The sequence below is a fragment of the Silurus meridionalis genome, chromosome 20 (genome assembly GCF_014805685.1).
Source record: "Silurus meridionalis isolate SWU-2019-XX chromosome 20, ASM1480568v1, whole genome shotgun sequence".
In the NCBI taxonomy this organism is placed as follows: domain Eukaryota; kingdom Metazoa; phylum Chordata; class Actinopteri; order Siluriformes; family Siluridae; genus Silurus; species Silurus meridionalis.
The window spans coordinates 13,176,860-13,196,867 of NC_060903.1; the positions used below are offsets into that span (position 1 = coordinate 13,176,860).

At 36.5% G+C, this 20,008-nt stretch overlaps 2 protein-coding genes and 1 long non-coding RNA gene across 3 annotated transcripts; 2 read left to right on the top strand and 1 right to left on the bottom strand.

The window, feature by feature from the left end:
- Positions 1-2,676: 2,676 nt before the first annotated feature.
- On the bottom strand, positions 2,677-4,821 carry LOC124403252 (succinate receptor 1-like). Its single transcript, XM_046876911.1, has 2 exons — positions 4,806-4,821; positions 2,677-4,123 (listed from the first exon to the last, which is right to left on the bottom strand). Exons 1-2 carry the CDS (start codon positions 4,806-4,808, stop codon positions 3,188-3,190), a joined length of 939 nt encoding a protein of 312 aa, XP_046732867.1. The 5' UTR covers positions 4,809-4,821; the 3' UTR covers positions 2,677-3,187.
- Positions 4,822-6,152: 1,331 nt separating this feature from the next.
- LOC124403241 lies at positions 6,153-8,150 on the top strand. Its single transcript, XR_006928865.1, has 3 exons — positions 6,153-6,409; positions 6,964-7,056; positions 7,582-8,150. It is a non-coding gene; the product is annotated as an uncharacterized LOC124403241 (long non-coding RNA).
- Positions 8,151-12,292: 4,142 nt separating this feature from the next.
- On the top strand, positions 12,293-19,705 carry LOC124403153 (protein NipSnap homolog 2-like). Its single transcript, XM_046876769.1, has 10 exons — positions 12,293-12,450; positions 13,679-13,818; positions 15,445-15,490; positions 15,904-15,998; positions 16,652-16,722; positions 16,929-17,069; positions 18,707-18,738; positions 19,000-19,094; positions 19,180-19,263; positions 19,359-19,705. Exons 1-10 carry the CDS (start codon positions 12,362-12,364, stop codon positions 19,421-19,423), a joined length of 858 nt encoding a protein of 285 aa, XP_046732725.1. The 5' UTR covers positions 12,293-12,361; the 3' UTR covers positions 19,424-19,705.
- Positions 19,706-20,008: the final 303 nt, after the last annotated feature.

Sequence of the window (20,008 nt, forward strand, 5' to 3'; positions counted from 1 at the left end):
TCAGAACCCTCTCTACACACATTGTGTTTACTGCTGCCTGTTATTACTTATAATTTTGTTTCATGGTTAAGATTATTATCTAACTGTAATTTTTTGGTCTTTTATTGCAGAGTACAATTGTCTTGGCCAGATCTATGCATCATACTGTTTGATTTGGTGGCTTGTGAAAGAAAACATTTCTAAGAAACAGTCACATAATATTTTCCTCAGAAACCAAGATGCCTTGAAACTGTGTAAACAACACAGATAACTTCTGCTACATTTGTGAAGGTTATATTTGCATCTCAAAAGTGCAATATGGCAGTAGTTATAAAAAAAAGGCACACCACCTATATTTTGGAGGCAAAATAGAGATAAGGACTAGAGTTGGGCCCGTCATTTTTGTTGCAGTACATGTGCAAATTATCTGCGTCATTGGTTAACTACTAACACTTGAATTTAGACTATTTCCCATTGAACTGTGGGGCAGTGAGTGATGGGCATGGGGAGAGATTCCACCAGTACGCATGGAGGAAAGATACTAAGGGAAATGGAATCCATTCATGCTTGCCAATTACTGCTGGAATCTCTTTAGGGATGAGCCTACTGCAGTTCACAGGAGACTAGCCAAAAAGCATCATTTAAATACCGAATAAAGATGGAACCTTATTTAATGTAATGTTAGAGCTTGTATTTTGTATTCAAGCTCTGTACATTGACTTTTAAAGCTTACATTTCATAAGCTTTAAAAACTATAATTTTGAGGTTGAGCCTTAATAGTCTGGGAAGCTATACAGCATTGGAACCAACCCACACACAATTCGATAAATTTTTCATGAACAAAGCATAAAAATATTTCATGAAAAAAAAAAAAAAGGATGGAAAGTTATGCTATTAGTATTAATGAAAAATATATATACAAAACATAATACATTTAAAATGCCTCTCCATTCGCAACTCTGACTCCTACAGAAGTCACAACAGACAATTCTTGGAACAGCAAGTACACCAAGTTACAATAGTAAAGTCTGTCAGCAGATGACTGGCCTGAGAAACTGGCACTGCAACCTAACCTACCCTGAGGCTAACATAGCATAGCTTTTCTGTTTTATTTCAAGCATGTTTGGAATGCGCAGACTTTACTTTCTGTACTTTCTAGCTGTCCTCCAGAGGATTTGGCTACAGCAGTTTTTTCTCTAACATAGCAGAGACGTCCATTAAAGGAATAAACGTCAAAATGTTGGGCATTAGAGCGAGCTATGTATCTTTCTCTAAAAGAAAAGAGGAAGTCTACACTCGGAAGCACTGAGGGTCAAGCCACAGTGTGAGTCACAGCCATATTTGAAAAGTCTTATAGAATATATAGAACTGCCCAGTATTTATGAATCTTTCTACTACACAAAACACAAGGAATAACAATACTTTAAATGCAGTAATATGATCTCAAATAGTACAATTTCAAATAGCAGTAGTAATACGTTTTTGCAATAATTTCATCACTATTATAAAAGGGTTAAATATTGTTATTTGAAAATATCTGATTTGTGTAACTGTGAAAAACAAACACACTCTGCTTTATTACTATCATGTAATCCCTCGGTTGCAACAACTCACCAGGACAGAAATATTTGGATGAATAAATGAACATTACAAGTAAAAATTCTGCAAAAACTGTCCTAATATTTTTCAACAGTAAACAGATTTAGGCATTAAAAAAAAAAAAAAAAAAGTCGCAAAGGTTGCAGTGACTTACAGGAAACACACGAGGGCAGACGTTAGCTCGTGGTTACGGTGTGTGATGCCTGCAAAAAAGAAAAAGAAAGAAAGAAAGAAAGAAAGAAAGAAAGAAAGAAAGAAAGAAAGAAAGAAAGAAAGAAAGAAAGAAAGGTTCTAAATAGTATTAAATATTTAGCAGTTTTACTTACAATAACAAACTGTACAATAAAATTGCAAAATGTATTTTTAATTATTAACTAAATGTAATAATTTAGTTGGACTAAATAATTCACATGACTAAATCACGAAGTACTTTGTTCAATCATTTATTTACAGTAACCCACTATGTGGAATAATGAACATTTTTGTCTACGCTGTACAGTGAAACGGGGGTAAAAAGTCATTCTTGCTTAGCAGCCTCCGAAAGATGCATTCAGATAGCAGAAACTCACATTAAACTGTGATATAAACTGGTTCCTCACTTAGATAACCATAAAAGGCAGATTGAGAGAATTTCACAGAAAGCGGTGGAAGCAAAGAAGATGTGGTTTAGAGATCATGGAACTAGCATGTCCACAACTAAGCAAGGTCAAAACCAAAAGATGAAATATGTGTAATGTGGCTGCAAGTAGGGTCAAAAAAGATCAAGTTCCAGACTTTTGTTCCTCTTTTTAACACGGTAAATTAAAGTAAAGTATAGTATTGTTAGAATTGTAGTATAGTATAGTGACCGATTGTAAAATGTTTATGCTTTTGCTTAATTGAATTAATTCATTTATTTTTTATTTGTACTATTTGATATTTATTATTAATGCCTACTACTTTGATTTGCGGCATTCCATTAATAACAAGACTTGTTTTATTACAAGAGTTTTATTTCAGAGTTTTAGCATTTCTCTGCTTAATAATAACATTAAATGTAATAAAAAAAAAAGACAGTAATTATATTATATTTAACTGTTTTAAATTCAAAAGGCTCAATTCATTGCTTATGATTATACAAAAATAACAAGCGTTTAAGTGGAATAAAACAATTTTACTGCTGAAAGAATATTATCTGGAAAAGAAATTGGTTTGCTTTTTTTTATGGTTTCATTATTTTTTAGATAAGTTACAAAATATATTGAAAAAATGACAATAATCACAGGAAAGAAATATTCTACAAATATCATAAACAATATATACATTTATGTAAACTATAAATTAATGCCACCAGTTTAGCCAAAAAATGTATTTTTGGTCATTGTACTACAGTAGACAGAAAGTCTACTGCAAATATGTCATGATTGTGTATTTGGGGTACAAGAAACAATGCATATATACACTCTCTGTTTCTTCAATCAGGTACAGTAGTTACAAGTGAAGATCTTTAGTGAATGTTTATACGAAACAGAAAGATAATGTGATCTTACTGAATTTGACCATGATTTTTTTTTTTTGTTATTTATTTGGTAAGGGGGAAATAGCGGGATGCTTGATATGTTGGACTTGCTTAATGTCTGGTCATTAGCGTTCTTTTAAGTTGTCTCCACTTGTCCTGCAGTGCTTCCTTAAAGCTGTCTGTCATGAGGAAGTAAAACACAGGGTTGATGGCACTATGAGCGAATGCAATTGGCCGTGTCACTATGTACCCCACATTGATGTAGTCTTTGACACACTGTGAAACGTTTAGTTCAGGAAGACGTGACGTAATCCGCACAATCCTCATCACATGGATTGGTGTGTAGAACAGCAGAAACATTAGAGTGGCAGTCCTCACAATTTTTACTGGTCTTTTGAAGGATGTCCCAAGCACCTCCTGTCTTTTCCTGAGGACAGTGACCATTCTTTGTGATGATAGAAACAAAGCCAACAGGGGCAGAACAAATCCAGATATGGTTAGCATTATGGTGTAGATCAAATTATTTTCGGGCACTCCCAGGCTCGCAAAATCATGGCACACTTTCCAGTTATTTTGCTCCAAATCCGTGATGATAAAAATGATGAGGGGAGCAATTTGAACATTTACCCAGATCCAGTTCAGGGCGGTGATGCATAATGCTGCCTTCAGACTCAACAGGATGTGTCCTCGCTGTGGGTGACACAGCAACAAGTACCGGTCCACACTCACCCACATCATAAAAAGGATGCTAGAGTACAAGTTCACATGAAGAATGTAGCGATTGATCACGCATAATGCAGAACTGAATTCCGTCTTGTTGTGAGCGTAGTTGTAGGACAGCTCGGGTAAAGTGCACAGGAAGACGAGGTCAGACAGAGACAGGTTGAACAAGTACACATTCGTGGACCTCCAGGTAGGGAGGCAAAAGATATAGCTTAGGACAACAAATAGATTTCCAATGAAGCCAAAGGTAAATTCCAGACCATACATTGGCGAGAGGTAATAATTTTCTAATATAGGAGTGAGGAAACTGGAACAGTTGGAGTCCTGCATAAAGAATATTGTACATATAATTACTTCACATAAAAGGCTCTAATTTTATGCCATTCTAAGTGTATTTCGCTGGTTAAATCTCGTGTCTTGGGTTATTGGTTGTGTGTAAACAAGCAAATCATGGATTATGAAATGTACTGATTAAAATCAATCATGCATTATGACAATGCAAAATTCTGTGTAAACAGCAGGCCAGCTATAACAGGGAACTGCTGAGAAGTCTTACACAAAAACACATAGAGGCCGTTTAAACACTGAGAACATTGCGAAATAATTTACAAATAAAAGATCATTTCCCAATGGTTACATCTAGAACATTTAAAAACTTCAAGAGTCCGTCTGTGTTTAAGCCTACAACAGAATGTTTCACTATCAAAAAGGATCTAACGTAGTTGTGCTACAGATAAGAACCATAAATAAGCCAGTGCAATAATAAAAAAATACCCCTTGAAGGAGATTTAAAAAGAAATAAGAATTGACACTATATTTATAACCAACCAATGTTGAGGGTAGATTTACATATAAATTAAGAATGAACTCTCTTTCTGTAGTAAAGTAAGAAATATAGAAAGTTTTATTTCTATATAAGTCTATAAATATATATACAGTATAATACCTTTTACCAGTAATGGTACTCATTAACAAATATTGGCATGTATATTTGATGGATTCTTACCATTGTGCTGTTTGGCATGTTGGCTTTGAAAGTGTGAAGTCAGCTTTTCAGGGTTCCTTTTTACAGACATCATAGCACCACCCATTTTCAGCACATCATCATTAAGTGTGAAGTGAACACTATATTTCATTGGAATTGTTCTAACCAGAGATCAGATGCTATCATACAATGATGCAATATTTTCCAGTGATCACTGCTGCTTCTTCTTTTATCTTTTCCCTTCTTTTTGTTGTCATCTGGGACCTTTGCAGAGGTGTAGATGGAGGGGTGATACGTTTTGTTGACTCAACGTTGTTGACTTAGTTTAATGGAGCTTTTGTGAGAGTGTTGTACATTAAGGTTTGATTCCAGCTGTACCATTGTTGGTCAATCATTGTGGCAATGCAGTGCAAACAGAAACACCTGAAGTGCTGAAGTGAACTGAAACTGGGTTTAGTCTCTTACATATTACAAATAACCTTGATAGATGTCTATAGCAGTTTATTTAACAACGTCACTGTATCATTAATACTGAAACAGCATTTCGGAATCTTTAAACAACATGAAAATTATCATGTTGATAAAAATTATCATGCACTTTCAGTGCAAATCACAAAAGCCAGCACTGACAGACCCTTGGCACGTTTTTCATCTCCTAGAGAGTACGAATAAGTACCATCCATAATCATATGCTACATTTTGGCATAAAACTGTAAATCTATTAGTCATTTCTCAAGTCATAATTTTGCATTGCACTGTTTACTAGTCATAAATAACAGTTAAATGATTAGATCATCAGTGCATAGTGACTAATCTTTATTTCCCCTTATATTTGTATATATAGTTATAGTCATAGTCATATGTTAATATTATAGTCATACATCAACACTGACTCTCTCCTTTTATCTTCTATTAACAGAAGACATGCTGTTTCAGGAAGGTTTCATGTCTGTGGGTCTATGTGTCACATATTTTCATGTTATCACTTCCTCAGAGTACACCTCAAAGTAAAGTCAAATGAGAGCTCCTTAACATGAAACCAGAGCACACAGTTAATCAAGTCTAGTCAAGAAGCTTTTATTGTCATTTCAACCATATATAGCTGACGCATTACACAGTGAAATGAAACAACATTCCTCCTGAACCCTGGTGCTACATACAACAATCACAGAAAACAGAAAACACAGGGCTAAGGACTAGTAAATGTCCTCACCACATAAAGTGCATATGTGCAACCTGGTGCAAACAGTGCAAAGACAACACAAGACAGTACACTGTAAACCCTAGTTCTGTCATTACTTAAATAATCAAGTAATCTTGAGTTAACACTACTTGAAATTTTGTATTTTCTAACCCTAACTCAAAAATATAATTTAGATTAACTTACTTAGCTCCAAAATACTTCAACTTAAAATTTTGACTGTTATGAACTCAAAATCCTGATTCATAAAAATAGCCACTCTGGTCTCCTTTCATGGTGATTGGTTATTTAAGGACTTCTGCCTGGCAACAAGAGAACTAATGCAGTGATTGGTAGAATAATCCTATAGGCGGTCCTTAATGCCTGTTGCTGAGGCCGGAAAATTCTGGAATTGTTCTTCTCGTCTTTCGCCATTTTAAACTCGGTAAGTAAAGTTATTATGCAGAAATTAACTTGAATATATTATTTTAATTGTCAAATATGTTTAAAGCTTAATTTTACATTTTACAAAGAACCGCCCAGTCATCCTTACAAATCTTTCAGACACGTTGTAACATTTGCTAACTTTGCTAACATCGCTATCAATTTTGTGAACATTATTTTAGAAATCATATTGAGAAACTGAATTTGACTTGAAAGATGTAAATTCTTTATACATTAGTTAATCGTGTGTTTTTAGGAAGAAAAAAGTGTCCTTTAGCAGTCCATCTTCACATTTATCATCAATAATTAATTGTCTAGCTAACCTATCCGTTTTTGCTGGTTTAGGCTGGTTTAAATGAAACATTAATTTTGAATATTATTAATTATAATAAAATATAATTTTCTTTATGATGTTTTGTACAGCAACTTGAGGTTAGTGATTATTAGTCTCATTTACTATAAGACAACTTGAAAGCCTTTCATGTTTTCAACATTCATTTCAAATTAATTGTGAATGGTTGTGGCATTAATGGAATTGTATGTTTTCTCGTAAAGTCAGCCCAGCCAACTGAGGTCCGAACCCTTGTGCTGCGAGGACTGCCTGTCCTGCTCGGGGATGATGAGTCTGCTTTTTTTAAGTCATGTTTGGTAAGTTCATCTGATTATAACCTGTTTACATTTTAAGAGCTACCTGTGCTCACAGCAGTCTCAGTATTTCAGGATCATGTTGATTTTAAAGCAATAGTTCACCCTAAATGAAAATTTGCTTAAGATGTACTCATCTTACAACACTCTCAGGAAACAAAGGAACAGAATTGTCAATGCCCTGACAAAGGCATTGTCAGTGCCTTTTCAAAAGAATAATAATAATCCGTTTAAGGGTAAATAAGGTACAAAAATTGGCTGCCCTGGTCACATGTATGTATGTATGTATATATACATTATTACACATGTATATTTGTTGCAAAACATTTATGAATAATAAAAATACATTTATATATGTAAACAATTTGCTTTGTGCTTACTTGTGTGTGGCTAATGTGGTAGTATGTGGCTGATAACAATGTCAATATAAGTGATGTGCATATATTTAGTGTGAAATCTGCTAAATATGCATTGATGTTCTACAATAAATGCATGACCACAATATAGATTTATTCTTGTCTTCACTAGGTGTCTGATCATCGCAATTCTATCCTTGATGTGCCAGTGGGGATCTTATTTGAGCACACCGATCTTCAGCCCCCCAACTCCTTGCATTTCAATTCCTCGATTGGCATAATTCTTGAAGGTCAAATGGTGATGGACAAGATGCCGGACCTCACACAAGCAATGTGTGTCCTCTTTGGGCTAATTTATGCGTTAGACCTGAATTACCCCAAATCCCTTGCAAACACTTTTGATTTTATACAGCGGGTACTGATGTCAATGGGACAGAATGCCCTCAAGCCCAAAGTACAGTCTTTGGCAAACCAGCTTTACTGTTAAAAATGTTTAGTTGTTTATGTGCACAAAGTTGCAGCAGTGATGTTGTGCAGAAGTTAAGGTGATGTTAATTCTGATGTTTTTTTTTTATTTACACTGAAATTGAATTCATTATTCTGTATATTTTTGTAGAGTGTGGCTGTGACCAGTTGTGTTTTATTTATTGAAATTTAAATGTTTTAACATATAAACAATACATGTTCAATGTTCAATATGATGTTCAATGTGTTTTTTGGACTGAATAAAGATTTAACAGTCAAAAGAACAATAATATTAGTCAATTCAATTTATAATCATTTGCAATTTCAGTTTAATTGTTAAGTTGACTTGAATATGTAAGTAAGTGAACTTAATAGTTTAAGTGCAAATTATAAAACACCAAGTTAGATGAACTTAACAATTTAAGTACAGTCTACATGAGCACCAAGTTAAGTGAACTTAACAATTTAAGTACAGTCTACATGAGCACCAAGTTAAGTGAACTTAAATAAACAAGTTAAAGAAAATCCATTACTCAATTCAATTGAGTAAACGAGTTTACTCAATAGGTTGAGTTTATTGAACTTATTAGGGTTTTCAGTGTACAGGACAATACAGGACAGTGCAAGACTAATACAAAAAACACAAAATAGAAAATAGCTCTGCCAGCACATCAGCATACTAACCACAACATCACACCAATTTCTGCCTTGTTTGCTATCTATTTTTCTCAAGACAAATAGGTACCCTTGAATTGATCACTTCTTCCTTTTCAGCAAAATGTTTGCAACCCGCTTCTGGTGCTTCATATAGAATATCAGACTTTGCTTAGTGTTTTCTAGATGTGTATATTAACATTGTACCTTTGCATGTTTTTATCTTTAAGCACTGAATCCTTTGTGACATCCACTGATTGTGGACAGGCCATAAATATATGAGAGCCCAAACACCATCCTATAGCATTCAATCCTACATACTGGTTAGTCATGGTTCTGGATGGGCAATCAGTCTGTTTCAGATTGAAGTAAAACAACAGCTAATATAGCTTTGGGCACATCTACTGAGAACTTTATCTCCTTGATTGCACCAAAGAAGGTAAGCAATGATGCTGGTGTTTAAGCTTTAAGCACATGTAGGGTATTTAAACACATGTAGGGTATTTAGCTGAGTTGTTGTGACAAAACATTCATTGAAATTAACCACACCAATGATGAGCAAGAAACTGGTATTAGCTTTTAGTTTCAGTCTATTTTCTGGGATGCTTTGAAGATCATTAAGAGTTCAGTCCAAAACATTGATCTTATCAACTCTATATGAAGTGAACTCTGATGTCTTTCAGTCATTCAGCAGCATGCTTTCTCGAATATTTCACACCTGATATGACACTGGTTTTTATACAGATTGATTGTACAGATATTTTGCCAAAACACATTCTGCAGTCTGTCTTTTACTTCAAACATACTGATGGGTTTAATTTTTAGCACTTAGCTTTATCTGCACTTTAAAGTGTTGTATATGTCAAAGGCTTATATATATATATAGATAGAAAGATAGATAGATAGATAGAGAGAGAGAGAGAGAGAGAGAGAGAGAGAGAGAGAGATATTTATGAGTACATTTTTATATAATATGATTCCCTTTCCATTCATACATGTTTATATCCTAAATAAAGGTTTTCCTTTACATAGTATGTATGTGTATGTCATTAATCATGATCATCAAATCAAATAAATCGCAGTAGAAACTTATTTTAAATCTAACTGCTTAATGATCCTGACTGGTGGTCTCTATTGGTGAGAAACCAAATTAACACAATTCAACAAGTCTCCTTTCACTACAGCCACAGATGTGCATCATACATCACCTCCAGCTGAAGCATCAATATTAACCTCATAAAACTTAGAGGAGTATGTTTTTTTTTTGCACAAAAACATTGTGTGTCTTTTGAGCAAATTCTACAGGAAAGAAAAAAAGCAAACGTATCAATTATTTAAAAGGCTTAACAACTGTTTTGACCTCTTTTAACCTTTCCTCACAATGTCCAGCTTTTCTTAAAAATGGCCTTAATACATTTCTTCTTTTCTTTCAGCAATTGTGGAATGGGGGAAAAAACAGCTATTAATTCTAAACTAATATATTTGATCTTGTGCAGTCTGCTACAGGCTGCTGTAAATTGCGAGCTCTGACTAGGGCGCTCTCCAATCCAATCAAAAGACATAAAAATGTCAGTGTTATTGCATGCATTCTAGATGGTCCCATTGTCCTGTATTTGGAGCTACAGGCTCTGTTGATTCTGAAAGCTTCAAGGCAGTTTTCTTTGATCCTGGCAACACATGATGGCTGAAATATGAATGGACAGAAACTCTAAGCAGAGCAACTAAAAGAGAAGCTATGAAATGAGGAGAATAGACTATTGGGGAAAAATATGTAACGCAATTTCATTTTAACTGCACTAATTGTATTAACTTTCTTTCGGCTTCTCCCGTTAGGGGTCGCCACAGCAGACCATCTGCATGTTTGATTTGGCACACGTTTTTATGCTGGATGCCCTTCCTGACACAACCCTCCCCATTTATCTGGGCTTGGGACCGGCACTAAGGCTTGTGCAACCATAATGGCTGGGGTTGGTTCTCTGACCGGGGATTGAACCCGGGCCGCAGCGGTGAGAGCGCCGCATCCTAACCACTAGACCACTAGGGAACCCAACTGCACTAATTTTATTAACACGTGATTAACACGCGATTAACAGGTGCATTTTTGTTTAACCATTTTGACTACAAATATAAATAGATATAAAAATGGGGAAATTAAAACCTTCAACACAACACACATTTATTCACGTCCTTTCTTTATTCAGAAATGTTTAAAACTCGACAAAAAATATTTTTTATTCACGAAACAATTGTTTTACTGATGCGCCAAGTCTCAAGTCAAGCACCAAAATCCACCATGAAGCACACATCCGGCTATTAAAACCGTCCGTGTGGAAACATGCCAAAAGTTTCGTTTGGTGTCATGACGATTATGTCATTTAAAACACAATAATTATTTTAAAACATTTACAAAAAAATTTTCATGAGATGCCGTGTCATCTGAGAATGACTGTTTGAGCAACTGGCTCCGTGCGAAGAAAGGGAAGTAATGGGTACCTGTGGTTTTTCTATGTTATTTTTTCTCCATGTGTTTAATAGACATGAACAAATTCTTTGAAAAACAAGTCTACCATCTTTGAAACATGTCTATGTTTATCATGGTTTCATTAATAATAAACATACATTTACATAAAGCATTGATTAGAGTATCAAAAACTTGAAAAGTATTCATTTAAGGTATATTTAGAACAGATAATAATGTGCCATTAAGTTGTGATTAATCACGAGTTGACAATTATGTGATTAATCGTGTTTACATATGTTATTTTATTATTATAGTGTGTAGGTCAGCAGAGACGGCTTTGCTGGCCCTGATGGCATGCCACTGGTTATAACCATTACATCCATTACATATTTTTCGAGGGTATCTAAAATTGTTTCCCCCCCACAGATTAAACGATCAAATTAGGGATGGTAAATTATTGGAATAAAAGTGTGCATCAGCAATTTGGCATCATTTGTAACAGATTTACATCTGTAAAAAAAAAAAAACATTTATTTATATTTCATTATTTGTAGGTGCGTTATATTTTTAATATTTCGAAAGTGACTAATAATTTGTGACCGATATTTTATATGTAGACTGATTTCTCCCAGCTGAATTGTTTCTCAAGCGTGTTCTCAGCACCACTGCGTGAATATGACGTGTCACAATACTACTATGACCGAGGTGTATCCTGAGAGTCACATTAAATATATCTACCTGGAGAAAGAATGGAAATCAAACGGCTGGTTTTATTGATTTTTTATTGATTTTCTTCCTTATTTATTTTTCACTGCAAAGGCCTGTTTGTTTAAGGGCCATTTTTTAGGAGTCAGAAGGCACCTAAGTAAATTCATGATTTGCTGTCTGTCTGAACCAAAGAAATAAAAGCGAACTATCTGTACCGTATTTAATTGCAAAGCATCATCTTTTTTTCATTGCATCGTATTGCACTGAATCACATTGTGTTGAATCGGATTGAAATCGGATCGCACTGAATCGTAACAGAACAGGGGTGAATCGTATCGCATCGGTTCATATGTATCTTCAATGTATCGTATTGTAGGCTGTGAATCGGTCTCATTTATGGAAATGCGACGGAAGTCCTAATAGGTCATGCATTTTAATATTTATTCGAAATGCATTATAATATTAATGCATGCATTATCATATTAAACATATTATAATGCATTGCCTCTTATGACTTCCGCGAGATGCACATCCCTACTGCATATATTTTTGAAAAGTCACCCCACTAGGATTTCTACTGCCCCCGGGTGGACCAAGTGCGCATTACACTTTTAACCCTTTCCTTTCCGATATACAGAGACGGGTTCTGTGATTGGCAGGGAAGATGGCGTCTGGAGTCCTTCAACGTTGTTTTAGCGGCCTTGGTTCGGCAAAATACACGACCAGGATGAAAGGGAAGGTCACTCTTATCAGGTCTGAACCTTTTCTAATCTGCAATACTGTTTGACAGAGCTGTCTGTTTGTTATCACGACGCTTCCTTATCAGAGAATGGTACAGGAGTGGATTGGGCAACGGCCCGTGTCTCGTGCATGTTTCAGACAAGTAAAGCGGATTTATTTATAATCCGGTTCATTGCGAAACAGGTGTGAATGCATTTCATTTTTAGAATGCATTATATTCAGTGCAAGCTGCTTGATTAGTTTAGGGTGTAGCAGATTCCTGATTGCTGAAGGACACACACACACACACACACACACACACACACACACACACTCTTCATTATTTTGTTACAGTACAAACACTATGTAGAAATAGTGACTATAATTAAAGGCATTTGATTGCAGTGTGGCTGCAATAAGAAAAATCCTCCTAAAAATTTGTAATGGTATTAATGGAACTGTAATGGTCCCTATTGGTCTCTACTGGTACTTTGTTGCCTTCTGTTGGTGACAGGTTTTGTCTTGTTTGTCTTCCATTAAAAACCAGCTAAACATCTTTGTAGGTCACAGAACCTTTTTGACCTTTTGGAGACCGGACATCATTTAGCATCACGATTTCAGGAAGTTTGCATTTGCCCTTATCCAGAACAACTCGGTTATACAGCTGAGCAGGGTTAAGGGCCTTGCTCAAGGGCCCAGCAGTGGTATTGTGGTGGTGGTGGTGGTGGGATTTGAACCCATGGCCTTCCCATCAGAAGTCAAACATTTTATCCACGGAGCTACCACATCGCTTCTTCGGTTTCTTTTGGTTGGATGATGATTTAGTAGTGGAAACCATTCTGGTTTAATGTTTAACAGTGACTGGTATGTCAATGGTATTTGTAGTGGAAACCAGAAATTGAACTCAAGGAACTTGCAATCTATCAATGTTTTTTTTCAGGCCTGGCTGAAACAGAAGCATTAGTTCACTGTTGCGAATGAAGCTGATTGGTTAGTTGGTTGGTCGAAGTGAAACATTATTTTCCATCTATCGTTTTTCATTATTTTGATCAATGACTGTTAAAGGTATTTAAACAGTGGTAATGTTGTGCTATTTTCTTAAAACACACACACACACACGTTTTCAATTTTTGATATCTGTAGCTGGTTAAGTAGGTTGGATTTTTTTTTTTTTTTTTTGTTTATTTTTTATTTTTTTTTGGTGGAGATTCCTTACAATACAGTACATTGCAAACACACAATTGTTACGTTCTTCTCCTAGAGGATTGTCGGCATCCAGTAACAGAAACCGAGAGGAGAGCTGGTTTAAATCTTTGTTCGTACGCAAAGTGGACCCAAGAAAAGACGCCCACTCGCACCTCCTGGCTAAGAAAGAAGAAAGCAACCTTTATAAAATTCAATGTAAGTAATACATCTAACCATTATTGTTAGTGTGCTACATTCATGGGCTTTGTAGTATGTTGGGTGATTTTTTTTTTTTTTTTGGGCAAAAATCTGATTGATTGAGGACCGTGGGCTAAAAATCTGCGTTAAAACCAATTATTACAATCAGAGTCGCTCTGGTTCTGTTAAGAATGCTAGTGATTTTCTCTTTGATCCTCCTTTTTGGTTCAGCAAATTGTTGCAGGACGTGTGGGTTATACGTTTAAAGTGTCCCCACAGAAACTTTTTTACAGACAATGAGATCCGGGGATCTCGGACGCCATGGAATGTCACGCTGCGTAAAATCGACAAATCATCAAATAGCTGCCGTCGATTGTCAAACAGTTTTCGTAGTGGCTCTGTCCTGGTGTTTTTGATATTCAGATATGCAAAGTTTTGCAACCTCCGCACAAAATTATTTTTCAAGTGTAGAAAAAGACCGATCGGATGTAACTCTGGTTGCAATGCCCTCCAAGGGCCTATGACACCATGTAATTACTCAGCACACCTTACTGTACTCTAAATGCTGGATGCTGGTTTTCCGGTGCCCAGTATTGGAAATCGTGTCCGTTAAAGTGAAAAAATGGGCCTTGTCCGAAATCCACAAGTTATTCATGAATGGCTTCCTCGTTCACTTTAACACAATTGTTCACAAAACCGTTGACGCAGCTCGTGTTCATTGGGTTTGAGTTTAATCTGCGAAATGTCGGGACTTGTGCAGTATTCTACTCGACTCTATTCAACTCGATGTTCTCTGGTGTCCTGGGGACTTTTTTGAAGGCTTCGAAATAACGCACCCTTGTTGTAATCGCATGAGCAGACGGGACACAATCATAATAATGACGCTGAAATTCCCTTTCCCACTATCACTGTTCTAATTAAAGGTTTTAGAGCGAACGCTCGTTGTGAACCACTTCACCGCTCCACTTCAAACTAATGGCACGGGGTTTTAAACGGGTTTGCATTGGTTGCAAACACACCCCAGGGTTCACCAGCTTCTAGTTCCAAAATATTTCTTTATATTTTAAATCTGGGCTGCAAAAAACAGGCTTACTGACCACCTCAGGTTATTCTGTAGGTGAGAATCAGTTATAGTTCAATTCTCAGTTTACACTTATTCACTGATAATCTGCTGACAGATAATGTGCTCACTTTAAAAAATAAAATAAAAAGTTAAATCAGAGATAATGATTTGTCGCAATAGCATTTTCATTTATTTTCCTCTTCTCATATTTGGGTTGTTGGGTCAAATCAAAGGTCACCATGGCTTCAGGTCCATTGATATACTTAATTATTAGTTTAAAGGTTTTCCTTTCCCAGGTGGGAACATTCTGTAAATTTTTTTCCACCATATAATAATGAGCATAACTGCCATAAAACTTTTTGATTGTAACACATTACATTTATGATACAATATACATATGTACAGTATATGAGTAGAATCACTAATTACAAGAAATGACTTTAAGATCAGGGCTAATTAGAGTAACGGGCAAATATCCCAAAGGGCCAATTACAGTAAAATTGCCAGTAAATTACTTTGACAAAGAAAGCAGTGAAATGCTTAACAGTGTCCTCAATAATTAACGTTTTTCTTTCTTTCAGTTCACAACGTGAAGCCTGAATGTCTGGATGCTTATAACAAACTTTGGTAAGCACTGACGCCTTCCTATTTCTCAACCAATCAATTAGTTTCAATTTATTAATAAAAAATTGCCTGTTGGAAAGCCTCAAGGCTGATTGATATGATATACCGCCTGTGATGTAACTCTATCCAGAAGGTACTTAGTTCTATTCCTGTGATGTGATTGGCAGGAGCAGGAATCTGCTGCTCTCCATTCCTGAAATGCATTTCAAGGAAAATGACTTTTGACTTTTGACTTTTTCAAAACCTATTTAAAATTGCTTCTCAAATTGCAAACAGGTCTCGATAGTGGATTTGGAATTTTGAATGTAATGGTGGTGTTGCTCTCAACCCGATTGTCCCTGTTGTGCACTGTCCAATATTCAGGCTTTGAGACAGTAAATAACTGATGGTCTCCATGCCTACATTGTGGCCCACAGTGAGGATGTGTTGCCTTCGATCCATGCGGATAAATACTACCCCTGTGAGCTGGTGGGAACATGGAACACCTGGTATGGAGAGCAAGACCAAGCCGGTAGGACCTTACAGATCAGCACCTTGTTCTTCCAAGCCACATAAATAAATAAATAAATAAATAAATGTAAATATATGAATAAATAAATGTAGAGTGAAAGGTTTTTTTTTTTTTTTTTTTTAAACCTTTAATAAATTTTAAATGTTTTTGTGAAGATTTACAATCATGTTCAGTAGTGTACTGCCAGTGCAGTTTGTGTTTCCGAAAATATTATTATTCACATTATAGACCTCAGGAATAACATTATGACCACCTGACTAATATTGTGTTGGTTCCCCATTTGCTGGCAAAACAGTTCTGACCCATCGAGCATTAACAGCATTAACTTCTTCAGCAATTTGAGCTACAGGAGCTCGTCTGTTGGATCGGACCACACGGGTCAGCCTTCGCTCCCCACGTGCATCAATGAGCCTCGGCCGCCCGCAACCCTGTCAACAATAGTAATTGTAGTTAATAAATTCGAATTGAAAGTGTTTGACAGGGGGTCAGTATTTTATGGCAAAAAGTACCCTGTATTGATTTCGTGCACCCATACATAGTGTGTTCATGTGCATTAAAGTAGGGGTTTCTTAGGGCAATTTCATCATGCAGTGACTTTTGCAGTATTGTGATCTCGTAAACAAATTATGAACCGTGTATTTCTTTGTGCACAGTCCACCTGTGGAGGTACCGAGGAGGCTACCCTGCCCTGACCGAAGTCATGAACAAACTGAAAAATAATAAGGTAGATAATACTTCGTAGTGTATTGGTGTAGCTTCAGTACTATTTAGTCACATTATTCAGTATAAACCAGCAATATCTTTCTGATATTACAAGGAATTGGTGACTATTACCTTTTACTTGTTCAGCTTTATTCATCTTTAATGTCTGATTTTCACAATTTGCCTAATATACTCAAAAGTGACTCAATGTCCATATCTTGTGACCAGGAATTTTTGGAGTACAGAAACGAACGAGGGAAGATGCTGCTCTCTCGCCGCAATCAGCTATTGCTGGAGTTCAGCTTCTGGAACGAGCCAGTTCCACGCGAGGGACCCAATATATATGAGCTTCGATCATACCAATTACGAGTGAGTTACAAAACTCACCTAAGCATTTCATTTTAGATCGTTTGCTTCACTACTTCAACACATTCAGCTAAAGTTTTTGCACCCAAGTTTTTGTACCCAGGTGTGATTAAAAGCTTCCTGGTGAGGATTTCTGTTATTGCAGAAATATTGTTGTTCTTCTGCTAGCTGTACGGACTTTCCTTGATGTGTAGATGAACATTCTGCACATTGGCAGATGCCTGATGTATGCAAATCAGCCCTTTGGAATGTGCCTTGTCTGCTGGGGGTCATTCATTGGACATGCCTTTAGGACACCACACCCTGCTTCCATGTTCAAACATCTACACAGCTTGTGAACCTTGTGCTACTTCTGCTATGTGATGGACCACACCCTATTAGGCATCTGAATGCTCCATATTTACTGCTATTGAGTGCACTACAGGGAGTTTAAGGTGGCAGGGATTTTTCTATTCTCCATCAAAGAACTTCAAATTGAGCAGCAGCATAAGGATATGGCGAGAATGCCATCCCCCATCCCAACATGTAGCAGATATGACGTTTGTCAGCCAGTTTTGGCCATTGTGTGTGCTATAATAGTCAACAACTTGTTTGTGGCTTCAAGATGGCTGACATGGTATTTTCAAGAATAAAACAGGTCCTACTGCTTTTCTTGGGAGGCCCCTGTTAATTCGATCTGCTAAATCTGCCTTATCAAACTTACAGCATGATATGGCACCACCATGCCACCCAATTTCTTCAACTTAGCCCAGTTCATTGCCTGATAAACAGGAACTTGCTTTAGATTTTTTTGGGCTTGCAGGCTCTATGGTCAATGTTGGTTCAGTGGGTGATGTCACCCAAATGATGATGGGTTTCCCTTTTGAGTCTGATTCCTCTCAAGGTTTCTTCCTCATAACATCTAAGGGAGTTTTTCCTTGCCCCAGTCACCACGGCTGCTCATCAGAGATAAATACACATTGTTCACCTTAACTCTTAAAATTCTGTAAAGCTGCTTTGAGACAATGTCTGTTGTGAAAAGCGCTATAGAAATAGACTTGACTCGGGTTAAAGTTCAAAAGGTGTTAGGCAAGTTTCTTAAACCTCTTTGCTACAGGGGCACAGTATGATTGCTGACCATGGCACTGTGATCCCAGCTTCCTAACTTGCTGGGATAGGACAAGTAAAGAAAATGATGTCATTGTACTTATGGACAAAAGTATTGGGACACCTGCCCTTTCCTGCTATATGTGGTTCTTTTCCAAACATATAATAAAATTGAACTCGAAAACCCAAACCTGTTCCAGCATAGCAATGCCCATGTGCACAAAGCGAGCTCCAGGAAGATCTGCTTTACGTGCTTTGGAGAGGAAGATCTTGAGTGTCCTGCTATAGAGCTCTGATCTCATCTCACTGAGCACATACCATACTTATGACCAGGTTTGTGCAAATTATTGCCAATATAGTGTATACTTAAAGTATATGTAGCAAGAGTCTTTAGGTACTGTTTAACAAATGAAGGCTGAGTCAGGTTTATTATTTATTCCTGTGTGAATTGTCAAGGTGTCAGCACTCTAGCTAACAGACATTTCGTTCATGAAAAGCTGCTACTTATTTTGGCATTGCTTCATGTTACATACCACGATCTCTTCCTTTTGCAGCCAGGAACCATGATTGAATGGGGGAATTACTGGTAAGGAATACTAATTATAAATATCTTCAGTTTTCATTCATTACTAAAGTGGGAAAAAGAATTTGGATGCTAATTTAGTCAGACCAACATTACGTTCCTTAGAAAGCTATAATGGAAATAGGATTCTAATGACTTCATATGTCCGGTGTAACAATTATAAGATTTTAATGATCTAACAAGTTTTTTTTTTTCTTTGCTTAAAACTGTATGTTGCATAAGATATAATTCCAGATTTTTGACATTCTTGCGTTGGTCGCTCAGGGCTCGAGCTATTCGCTATCGGCAGCATAACTGTGAGGCTGTTGGAGGATTTTTCTCTCAGATAGGAAGTCTTTACATGGTCCATCACCTCTGGGGTAAACAAACTTTTTATAATAAGCACCGACATAAAGTTTTATTAATGCAAGTTCTGTGTTCAGTGTGTATTTTTACTTCTTTCAGCATATAAGGACCTGGAGGCCAGAGAGGACACTCGCAATGCAGTGTGGCAACATGAGGGCTGGAACGAAGTGGTTTACTACACAGGTAAGAGTCTCATCATCCTGCATTGCTTAGTATTTCACATTGAATCATTCTGCCCATCTCTGTTTTTGTAACAAAACTTTTCATCCTGTTCCAAGTGCCCCTGATTCAGCACATGGAGTCCAGGGTTATGATTCCAATGAAGGCATCACCCCTGAAGTAAAACTTCCTTCACAAGCTAAAGACATGCATACACAAAGGAAGCCAATGCTGTATATATGTCACAGCCTTATATTTTTAAACCCGTTTGATGTTCTTTCTGGTCAAGTCCAAACTCCCGCACCAGGAAATGGAAAATGAGAATGCGTTAAAAGAAACCCGTCCTATGAACTTTGTGCTCCTAGAAGGCCAAAGCCGATTTGATTCATGATGTCAACCTGATGTACCCAACCTGAACTTTCTAATTAGCAATGAATCTCTACGCACATTAAACTTAAGCACTGAATCCCGACTCGCTGAAACGTAACTATATATAAAAAAGTATTGGAGGGTATTTATATGCTGTATTTGTTTGTATTGTTTTTCAATCACCTGGTCATTTTTTTCCATTATTGCTAAATGTAAGATCTACAATTTGCACAGTACTGTAAAAAGCACTGTAAAGGTGCCAGATGACATGTTCTACATTATAAAAGTAGAATATATAAACTTTTTCCACTAAAGGTTAGAATTTCAAGAAGTACAAGAAGAAAACTCCATCTCAAGTACTTTGTTTTGTGCAGTTATAAGAACACAATTTTGAAAAAAC